At 45.9% G+C, this 12,170-nt stretch overlaps 1 protein-coding gene across 1 annotated transcript in view; it reads left to right on the top strand.

Annotated features, from left to right (window-relative positions):
- LOC139278171 (uncharacterized) overlaps nucleotides 1-12,170 on the top strand; it is a 166,231-nt gene that overhangs the window by 48,539 nt on the left and 105,522 nt on the right. Inside the window, exon 5 of the mRNA XM_070896825.1 lies at nucleotides 8,352-8,499. Within this exon, the coding sequence (XP_070752926.1) occupies nucleotides 8,352-8,499 (148 nt within the window). The remainder of the gene's footprint in view (nucleotides 1-8,351; nucleotides 8,500-12,170) is intronic.

Raw genomic sequence — 12,170 nt, forward strand, 5'->3', positions numbered from 1 at the left:
TCCTCCACCAGCCTGTCCTCACCGCACAGCACTGCCCCCCAGTCATCAAGGTCCACGGCGCGGCCCTGGACACCGTGGACCACTTCCCATATCTCGGGAGCCTCCTATCAACAAGAGCAGGCATCGATGACGAGATCCAACACTGCCTCCAGTGTGCCAGTGCAGCCTTCAGCCGCCTGAGGAAAAGAGTGTTTGAAGACCAGAACTTCAAAAGTGCCATCAAGCTCATGGTCTACAGGGCTGTAGTAATACCCACCTACCTGTATGGCTCAGGGACATGGACCATGTACAGTAGACATTTCAAGTTGCTGGAGAAATATCACCAACAATGTCTCCGCAAGATCCTACAAATCCCCTGGGAGGACAGGTGCACCAACATCAGCATCCTCATTCAGGCTATCATTTCCAGCATTGAACCACTGATCACACTCGATCAGCTCCACTGGGCAGACCACATAGTCTGCATGCCAGACACGAGACTCCCAAAGCAAGTGCTCTACTCGGAGCTCCCTCATGGCAAACGAGCCAAAGGTGGGCAGCGGAAATGCTACAAGGACACCCTCAAAGCCTCCCTGATAAAATGCGACAACCCCACTGACACCTGGGACTCCCTTGCCCAAGACTGCCCTAAGTAGAGGAAGTGCAACGAGAGGGCGTTGAGCACCTCGAGTCTCAATGCCGAGAGCATGCAGAAATCAAGCGCAGGCAGCGGAAAGAGCGTGCAGCAAACCAATCCTACCCACCCCTTCCCTCAACAACTATCTGTCCCACCTGTGACAGAGTCTGTGGCTCTCGTATTGGACTGTTCAGCCACCAAAGAACTCACTTCAGGAGTGGAAGCAAGTCTTCCCCGATTCCGAGGGACTGCCAATGATGACCTGCATGCAGCTGAGTAAAGTACCAGCGGAATCTCCGCTGAGCCTGTGATCGTGGCCATCTAAACCATGGTCGAGGATCCAGATTGATTTTGCGGGTCCTTTCCTGGGAAAAATGATTTTTGTTGTGGTGGATGCATATTCAAAGTGGATAGAGTGTATCATTATCCAGTACATCTACAGCCACTATTGAGAGCCTTCGTGTCATGTTTGCTACTCATGGCTTACCTTACATTGTGAGCGACAACGGATCTTGTTTCACAAGTCTTGAGTTTCAGGAGTCTATGGAGCTCAATGGTATTAGACATGTGAAGTCAGCTCCATTCAAACCTGCTTCTAATGATCAAGCATGCTGTTCAAATGATCAAGCAAAGTATGAAACGTGTAACTCTGGGTTCACTGTAGACTCGTTTGTCTTATATATTGCTCAGTTACAGGACACGACCTCATATGCTTACTGGGGTTTCCCCTGCTGAACTACTGATGAAGAGAAATCAGTAGACCAAGCTTTCTCTTGTTCATCCTGATTTGAATGATCGTGTTGAAAACAGACATCAAAGTCAGCAATGGTATCATGATCATGCTGCTGTGTCACGTGATATTTCAATACTGGATATACAGTCCAGTATATGTACTAAACTATGGTCAAGGTCCAAAGTGGATCATTGGTACTGTTACAGCCAAGGAGGGTAACTCTTGTGGTGCTCAAGAATGGGCAAACATGCATGAAACATGTTGACCAGGTAAAACTGCGGCACAAACGGATGAACTGGAACCGTTTGAGGAAGATGCAGTCAGTGACCAACCAACCAATGTTCATTCATCAGAGGACTCTGCTGTCATTCCTGAACCTGGACCTTCAGTCTCTGATGTGGTCATTACCACTCTCACCAGATCGGTTACTCAGCCTTCAGTCACAACTGACTCACAACGCTCGCCTAGAACTGAAGTTGAACTGAGACAATCAAGTCGTGAGTGGAAAGTCCCAGACCGTCCTAATTTGTAAAAAGACTGATATTAAGATCTTGAAAGGGGGAGTGTTGTTATATATTGATGCCTGGGGTCACCAGACACCAGAGGGCGCTGTCGGAGGTCATTGGGCTGTATGTGCGTGTGCGTGGTCACGGGTGTATATAAGTGTGGGTACTAGGACAGTAATACAGAAAGGAACTAAGTATTGTAACACTAACACGGTACAGGCAAGTATTTCCCATGGTCCTACTGCTCCTGGATAGTACATGTGAGAGTCCTTCTGATAGGATGTTACTGTACAATGTTCTGGAAGGAGCCATTGTCAGAAGGGGTAGGGGCTGGTGAGAAAGTGATGCGTATCCTGCAGATGAGGAGGTGGACAAACTTGAAGCTTTTATCAGTGGGCATTCTTGTGCTATCGGAATGAGGACTGTACAAAGAAGATGTAGAAAGGTGAAGACAGTTGGGTTTCAGGGCCCACACAAAACAATACAGACTGTGAGGGACAAAGTGTACTGAGGTGCACACAACAATCACCCTGTCCTTGCTGAGAAGCATTGCCAGCCGGTACCCTACATTGCTCCTTTCTAGTGACCCTCTTTTAGCACTGTCTCCATGTGTGCTGGAACGTACAACCACCTTCAGTTCCTCAACTATTTGCTGCCATGTGTATCTTCAAGCTGTTTGTCACTGCTCCCTGCCTGAGGCGAAGTACAGCACCACCCTCGGCCTCTCACAGCCTGCAGCAGCACATCTGTGCTTGTCTCAAACTGTGAAAGAGTGAAAGAAAGAGAGAGCGAAAGAAAGAGAGAGCGAAAGAAAGAGAGAGTGAAAGAAAGAGAGAGCGAAAGAAAGAGCAAAAGAAAGAAAGAAGACCCTGACTCACTGACTCACTGACTCACTCACTGACTCACTGACTCACTCACTCCACTCACTCACACACTCATTCACTACTCACTCACATTATATAGCACCTTTCATGACCACTGGACGACTTAAATCGCTTTACAGCCAATGAAGTACTTTTCGAGTGTAGTCGCTGTTGTAATATGGGAAACACGGCAGCCAATTTGCGCACAGTAAGCTCCCACAAACAGTAATGTGATAATGACCAGATAAACTGTTTTTCTTATGTTGATTGAGGGATAAATATTGCCCAGGACACCGGTGATAAGTTCCCTGCTCTTCTTCGAAATAGTGCCATGGGATCGTTTCGACCACATAAGAGGACATATAGGGCGTCAGTTTAACGACTCATCCACAGGATGGCACCTCTGTCAAAGCAGCACTCCTTCGATACTGCACTGGAGTGTCAGTCGAGGTTTTGTGCTCAAGCCACAGGATTGGGGTTTGAACCAACCACCTTCTGATTCAGAGGTGAAAGTGCTTTTTTAATTGGATTTATTCAATATTAAAAACACTTACAACATCGTGATCATTCCATTGTACCATACAATCACTATTCACCACTTCCAGCAACAAAAAAAGCTGATCACTAAAATATAAACAAGCTCACCACAATTCTGCCTCTCCGCATGGTCATTCCTTCACCACATAGTAGCATCAAAAACTAAAGTTTAATTTGTCTCCCATGAAATATCATAGAATTATGAAAATTTACAGCACAGAAGGAGGCCATTTTGGCCCATCATGGCCGACAAAGAGCTATCCAGCCTCTTGGTCCGTAGCCTTGTAGGTTACGGCACTTCAAGTGGTGAGGGTTTCTGCCTCTATCACCCTTTCAGGCAGTGAGTTCCAGACCCCCACCACCCCCTCAAATCCCTTCTAAACCTCCTACCAATTACTTTAAATCTATGCCCCCTGATTGTTGACTCCTCTGCTAAGGGAAATAGGTCCTTCCTATTCACTCTATCTTGGCCACTCATAATTTTATACACTTCAAAAAGATCTCCCCTCAGACTCCGCTGTTCCAAAGAAAACAACCCCAGCCTATCCAATCTTTCCTCATAGCTATAATTCTCCAGTAAACGTAATATCCCCATAAATCTCCTCTGTACCCTCTCCAGTGCAAAACTTCTTTCTTGTAATGTGGTGACCAGAACTGCATGTAGTACTCTAGCTGTGGCCTAACTAGTTCAAGCATAACCTCCCTGCTCTTGTATTCTATGCCTTGACTAATAAAGGCAAGTATTCTGTGTGCCTTCTTATCTACTGGCCTGCTGCCTTCAGGGATCTGTGGACATGCACTCCAAGGTCCCTTTGTTCCGCTACACTTCTCAGTGTCCTACCATTTAATGTGTATTCCCTTGCCTTGTTAGCCCTTCCCAAATGCATTGCCTTACTCTTCTCCAGATTGACTTCCATTTGCCACTGTTCTGCTCAGCTGACCAGTTGATTGATAGCTTCCTGCAGTCTACAGTTTTCTTCATTATCAACTACACAGCCAATTTTTGTATCACCTGCAAACTTCTTAATCATACCCCCTACATTCAAGTGTAAATGATTGACTTATACCACAAAAAGCAAGTGACCCAGTACTGAGCCCTGCGGAGCCCCACTGTATACAGCCTTCCAGTCACAAAATCACCCATCAACCATTACCCTTTGCTTCCTGCCTCTGAGCTAATTTGGAGTCCAACTTGCCACTTTGTCTTGGATCCCATGGGCTTTTACTTTCGACCAGTCTTCCCTGTGGGACCTTATCAAAAGCCTTGCTAAAATTCTCACACAACATCAAACATACTACCCTCATCGACCCTCCTTGCTACAGCCTCAAAAAATTCAATCAACTTAGTCAGACATGACCTTCCCTTAACAAATCCATGCTGACTGTCCCCGATTAATCTGTGAAGATTTATCTTGTCCCTCAGAATTTTCTCAAATAATTTTCCCACCACTGAGGTTAGGCTGACTGGCCTTTAATTACTCGGTGTATCCCTTTCTCCCTTTTTAAATTATATTAAATTTAATTATTAAATAATAAATATTAATCTATTATACAGTAAAAAATGAGTAAAAAAATGCCACCCTTAAATTCCTTACCCAATAAACAATCACAAAGTCTCATGATGATTTTAGTCTATATTTAAATCCTCTTAGGTTTATTCTCCTCCCCTTATAAAGCAGAGCATTCCTTTGTTGCACATTCCTTCATTGCACAATCATGAGTCTAGCCACACTGAACATTAAACTAATCATAGAAACATAGAAACATAGAAAATAGGTGCAGGAGTAGGCCATTTGACCCTTCGAGCCTGCACCACCATTCAATGAGTTCATGGCTGAACTTCAATACCCCATTCCTGCTTTCTCGCCATACCCCTTGATCCCCCTAGTAGTAAGGACTACATCTAACTCCTTTTTGAATATATTTAGTGAATTGGCCTCAACAACTTTCTGTGGTCGAGAATTCCACAGGTTCACCACTCTCTGGGTGAAAAAGTTTCTCCTCATCTCGGTCCTAAATGGCTTACCCCTTATCCTTCGACTGTGACCCATGGTTCTGGATTTCCCCAACATTGGGAACATTCTTCCTACATCTAACCTATCTAAACCCGTCAGAATTTTAAACGTTTCTATGAGATCCCCTCTCATTCTTCTGAACTCCAGTGAATACACGCCCAGTTGATTCAGTCTATCTTGATATGTCAGTCCCGCCATCCCGGAAATCAGTCTGGTGAACCTTCGCTGCACTCCCTCAATAGCAAGAATGTCCTTCCTTAAGTTAGGAGACCAAAACTGTACACAATACTCCAGGTGTGGTATAACTGTAGTAATACCTCCCTGCCCCTGTACTCAAATCCCCACGCTATGAAGGACAACATTCCATTTGCTTTCTTAACCGCCTGCTGAACCTGCATACCAACCTTCAATGACTGATGTACCATGACACCCAGGTTTCGTTGCACCGCCCCTTTTCCTAATCTGTCACCATTCAGATAATAGTCTGTCTCTCTCTTTTTACCACCAAAATGGATAACCTCACATTTATCCACATTATACTTCATCTGCCATGCATTTGCCCACTCACCTAACCTATCCAAGTCATCCTGCAGCTACACAGCATCCTCCTCGCAGCTCACACTGCCACCCAACTTAGTGTCATCCGCAAATTTGGAGATACTACATTTAATCCCCTCGTCTAAATCATTAATGTACAATGTAAACAGCTGGGGCCCCAGCACAGAACCTTGCGGTACCCCACTAGTCACTGCCTGCCATTCTGAAAAGTACTCATTTACTCCTACTCTTTGCTTCCTGTCTGACAACTAGTTCTCAATCCACGTCAGCACACTACCCCCAATCCCATGTGCTTTAACTTTGCACATTAATCTCTTGTGTGGGACCTTGTCGAAAGCCTTCTGAAAGTCCAAATATACCACATCAACTGGTTCTCCTTTGTCCACTTTACTGGAAACATCCTCAAAAAATTCCAGAAGATTTGTCAAGCATGATTTCCCCTTCATAAATCCATGCTGACTTGGACCTATCATGTCACCATTTTCCAAATGCGCTGCTATGACATCCTTAATAATTGATTCCATCATTTTACCCACTACTGAGGTCAGGCTGACCGGTCGATAATTCCCTGTTTTCTCTCTCCCTCCTTTTTTAAAAAGTGGGGTTACATTGGCTACCCTCCACTCGATAGGAACTGATCCAGAGTCAATGGAATGTTGGAAAATGACTGTCAATGCATCTGCTATTTCCAAGGCCACCTCCTTAAGTACTTTGGGATGCAGTCCATCAGGCCCTGGGGATTTATCGGCCTTCAATCCCATCAATTTCCCCAACACAATTTCCCGACTAATAAGGATTTCCCTCAGTTCCTCCTTCTTACTAGACCCTCTGACCTCTTTTATATCCGGAAGGTTGTTTGTGTCCTCCTTAGTGAATACCGAACCAAAGTACTTGTTCAATTGTTCTGCCATTTCTTTGTTCCCAGTTATGACTTCCCCTGATTCTGACTGCAGGGGATCTACGTTTGTCTTTACTAACCTTTTTCTCTTTACATACCTATAGAAGCTTTTGCAGTCCGTCTTAATGTTCCCTGCAAGCTTCCTCTCGTACTCTATTTTCCCTGCCCTAATCAAACCCTTTGTCCTCCTCTGCTGAGTTCTAAATTTCTCCCAGTTCCCGGATTCGCTGCTATTTCTGGCCAATTTGTATGCCACTTCCTTGGCGTTAATACTATTCCTGATTTTCCTTGATAGCCACGGTTGAGCCATCTTCCCTTTTTTATTTTTACGCCAGACAGGGATGTACAATTGTTGTAGTGCATCTATGCAGTCTCTAAATGTCTGCCATTGTCCATCCACTGTCAACCCCTTAAGTATCATTCGCCATCCGTGAGACTCGGACAAGTGACGAGAGTGTTACCATTGAGCCACAGCTGACGCCTACATTCTAGGGAAGATACGTTTAAACCACTTTATACAAAACCATCAATGAACCGAGGAAAGCTTGCTCCACTATCTTTTCTTTATTCATTATTGGGATTTGGGCATTGCTGGAAAGGCCTGTGTTTATTGTACATCCCCAATTGCCCTTGAGAAGGGGATGATGAGCTGCCTTCTTGAATCATTGCAGTCTGTGTGGTGAAGGTAATTCCACAGCGCTATTAGGGAGGGAGTTCCAGGATGAAGGAACGGTGATATATTTCCAAACCGGAATGCTGTATGTCTTGAAGTGAAACTTGGAGGTGGTGATGTTCTCATGCACCTGCTGCCTTTGTCCCTTTAGGTGGTAGAGGCTGTGGGATTGGGAGGTGCTGTCGAAGAAACCTTGATGAGTTGCTGCAGTGCAACTTGTAGATAATACGCTCTGCATCGGGGAGAGTGGTATCTGAGTTTTCAGAGTCTAATGGCTAGAGAAAGCATGGATGGCCCTGGTGGCCTTTTCACATCTTTCTATTTGTGTATATATCTATAAGTAACACTTAAGATCGGGTGACATGATGAATATAAAATATCTTACAAATGTTTTATAACATTGGGCCCTGCCACGGGGCCCCTCAGGACAGGAAATTTGGGCACTCCTATGGTTGCACATGCAAAGGAACTTCGGGTATGCTGTGGGAGCATTTGGTTCAAATTCTGAGCAGTTTAGTTCCAATTTAAAGTAGGTATTTTCATTGTCGGAAAATCGTGTTATGCTTATGTAGAACATGCAAAGATATCTGCTTTTCAAATAAATGTAAATATTTTAGATAATAGCATAAATACAGATTATATTATGACAAGGATTGACATGTGATAAATAAGTGACATATTCAGAAAACTTTCCCAGGAAAAGCCAAATGGATGATTATTGCAGCTGTGACTTGCTACACCCTCCATCAGCGTGACACGTCACATCAGTGGTGCAAAGTCAATGGGGTAGAGTGTGACTTTGTGCAATAGTGTGAAATCGGTGAGAGCGAATCGTCAGCCCGGTTTACATCTTTCCTGATTTTTATTACTAAGGGACAAAGTTAAAATCTACCCTGAGTGAATTCCTATTTTTGTTATCAGGTCCAGTGCAAACTATCTGTTTATTTTACAGCTTGGGGTCCGATCTACGTAAGGTACTGATGAATATGAACTTTCCCGAGGACAGTAAAACCTTTGTAACTCCAAATGTCAAGGCTGCTGTGATCAAAGTGAATCAGCGCTCCAATTTCGAATTTGGTGTGACTGCCAATTTCTCTTGGGTAAGTGTTTCCACGAGGTGGTGATTAAAAGTGTTGGAGAAAGAAAATGTTACACTGTGTGTTTGGTGATAAGGGAATCACAATTGCCCCTTTGATTGATGACATCATCAGAACGCGCACCGCCACGGACCCGCCCCGGAAGGTAAATTCACCTCAAATAGTCTTTTAACCACCTATCGGTACCAACGACAGGTTTTTGAGTCGATATACAGTGCATGCTCAAGACCGCCAGCGGCCTTTAAAGGCGTGTTGCGTATAGCAGCATTCTTGTCGGTGAGATTTATTTTGACTTTTCCAAACATTGCGAGTTGGCTTAATGACAGCGGGATTCAGTTATAGTGGGCCAGGCTCTTCAATCTCGACAACAAAGAGGATTTTTTCACACTTTTTGAAACATTGTGAGTTGGCTTATTGACAGCGGGATTGAGTGATCGTACGTCAGACTCTTCAATCTCGACAACAGAGAGCCGTGATTCTGGAGGCTCTGCTTGCAGAGGAGAACTAAATGGGGTCAGTGCTGGCAGCGGAGCACCTCCTGCACATTGTGTGTGGCAGGGAGACACGCAGGAGAAGGTGGCACCGGCTCCAACAGCTGCAGAGGCTGCGGACATGGCTGAGGGACAGAGAGGGCGACAGAGCTGAACCCAGAGAGGTGTTCCAGGAATAACCTCAGGAAGGGACTACCAACAGGAGGAAGGTCGGGTTTGCTGATCCCCCGCACAACATAGTGGACCAGATGGACATGAGGCAGCATGCACAGGAGGCAGATGTTTGTAGCAGCAGGTTGCAGAGGGTGAGGAGCAACATCAGCAGGAGGGCAGGAGGGAGAAGGCATTGAGGCAGCTGTGAGAGGAAGACGCCTGCACACACATGATGGCAGCAGGACCTATCTGTTGTGTATCTTTAAAGCATGCACTCCCATGTTCCACCACCAGGGAGCGCATCCCCTGAAGTCCCAAGGGATCCCAACATCCCTTGGGAGCACTGTATATAAGCCGGCCCCTCAGGTCTGTTCCTCACTCTGGAGTGTCTTAATAAAGACTGAGGTCACTGTTACTTTAACCTCCCTGTGTGCAGTCTCATCTGTGTTAGGAACACAATAACTGGCAACGAGAATACGAATCCAACGCAAAGATGCAGCAAACTGTGGGCATCCTGGAGAAGTTCTCGGAGGGTGAGGACTGGGAAGCCTGTGTCGAACGGCTAGACCAGTACTTTGTAGCTAACGAGCTGGACGGAGAAGGATGCGCTGCAAAAAGGAGAGCGGTCCTCCTCACAGTCTGCGGGGCACCGACCTACAGCCTCATGAAGAATCTTCTGGCTCCGGTGAAATCCACAGATAAGTCGTATGAGGAGCTGTGTACACTGGTTCGGGACCATCTTAACCCGAGGGAGAGCGTGCTGATGGCGAGGTATCGGTTCTACACGTGCCAGTGATCTGAAGGTCAGGAAGTGGCGAGCTACATTGCTGAGCTAAGGCGACTTGCAGGACAATGTGAGTTTGATGGCCACCTGGAGCAAATGCTCAGAGACTTTTTTGTACTGGGCATTGGCCACGAGACCATCCTTTGAAAACCTTTGACTGTAGAGACACTGACCCTCAGTAAGGCCATTGCGATAGCACAGGTGTTTATGTCCACCAGTGATAACACCAAACAAATCTCTTAGCACACAAGTGCTAGCAATGTTCATAAATTAACTGGAACTGTGTTTGCTAGCAGAAATGTACAGGGCAGAAACCACGAGTCTGCAACTGCCAGCAGGCCTCAGGTGACCCAGATGACTCAAAATCTGCAACAAAGGATGAATGCAAGGCAATTGTTATTGTGGAGCCTTCCATTCAGCCTATTTATGCTGCTTCAAAGGGTATGTTTGCAAGAGCTGTGGAACAATGGGGCACCTCCAACGAGCTTGCAGACAAGCTGCAAGCTCTGCAAAACCCGCAAACCATCACGTGGCAGACGAAGATCGGTCCATAGTGGATCAAAGCAATTCCGAGCCTCAGAGAGAGGGGGCAGATGCTGAAGTACACGGGGTGCACACATTTTCGACGAAATGGCCACCTATAATGCTAAATGTAAAATTGAATGGCTTACCCGTAGCCATGGAACTGGACACTGGCGCTAGCCAATCCATCATGAGTAAAAATATGTTTGAGTGACTGTGGTGCAACAAGGCACTCAGACCAGCCCTGAGCCCCATCCAAATGAAACTGAGAACGTACAGCAAAGAGCTTATCACTGTCCTGGGCAGCTTACGGATGACCTGTGTCTCCGGAGACTGCAGTTCTGCAAGGATATCATGAGGGAGCTGTGCAATCTCCTGCAGCCAGACCTGCAGCCTCAAACAAGGTTGAGGACAGCTCTGACCGTCACATCAAAGGTGACCCTCGCACTCAATTTCTATGCGACTGGATCTTTTCGGGCTGCAACTGCAGATATCTCGAACATCTCCCAGTTCGCCGCACAAAGCTCCATTCTTCAAGTGACAGGTGCTCTGTATTAGAGGAGGAGGGACGACATATTCTTCCCTATGAACAGGGAGAAGGAGCAGGTGGAGCGGCAGACCAGATCCGTGAGGTTTGTGGGCTTCCCCAGAGTTCAGGGCATCACAGACTGCACCTGTGATGTATGTAGCACTCAAATCACTGACTCCACACAGTCTGGTGTTGTAGTAACTGCTGTGACCTTAGCCCTTTATTGTGTAACTCCAGAGTGCCTCTCAGGTGTGGTGGGCAGCCTTATATACTCTGTCTTGCAGGTACTTTCGGGTCTCCCACCACAGCTCCCTCTGTGGTGCACCATTGTAACTATACATTTAATGTACCTGGACAATACATAACATCTCACTCCCCCCCGCCTCCACCCCCCCATTTCCAAAAGCACATTGCCGGAAACCTCGGCCTTGTTCGTCCTGGTTGATTTGTGAGTGTGAGTCCATGACCATCCACTTCCCTCTTCCCCCCTCCATGTCGGGATTATGCTTGCGATCCGGTGCAAGCATGTGGTATTTGCAGTCCTTACATGGTTGATGAAGTACACAAACATAGCCCCCAATAGAAAGTAGGTACACATAGACAGTACATTTGTATGGTACATATAGATGCATTGAAGAGTTATATCAAAATGTTGCAGGTACACTGAACAGTTATTTAATCCCAGCTCCACTGGGTGAGGTATGGTGGCCGCATACTGCCCCTTTTTGCCCGAGGTAATGGGCTGCGCTGAGACAGGATATCGCAACTAGTGCGTTGCCTCTGTTCTCAGAAAATAGTTGCCTTTGCGACTCATCTGCAGCCACTGAACCATTGCATGAATCACATTAAATCGGAAATCGCATTCGTCCATTGGTCATGTTAGTCACAGATCCATTAACCGTTTTACTTGTGCATTGTGATATTAACTTTTTTCACCAATCACATCAATCATTTTAATCACAGAAATCATTTTAGCATCAAAATATTAACTCGTCATAAATCACGTCATCTTACAAATCACAGTCATCATTTTGACTCACTCTTGCCCTTACAAAAGTCTCTTTATGGGGACCGCCAACGGTGTAAGGCCCCTTTAAGACTCCCGGGTACATTTCTCTTTTAAGACGCCATCTTGTTTTTCCCACGAGGCTTCCACTGGGCGTCACCATTTTAGGTGCTCTGCCTGCCTTTCTCT

The sequence above is a fragment of the Pristiophorus japonicus genome, chromosome 13 (assembly GCF_044704955.1).
Source record: "Pristiophorus japonicus isolate sPriJap1 chromosome 13, sPriJap1.hap1, whole genome shotgun sequence".
Lineage (NCBI taxonomy): Eukaryota > Metazoa > Chordata > Chondrichthyes > Pristiophoridae > Pristiophorus > Pristiophorus japonicus.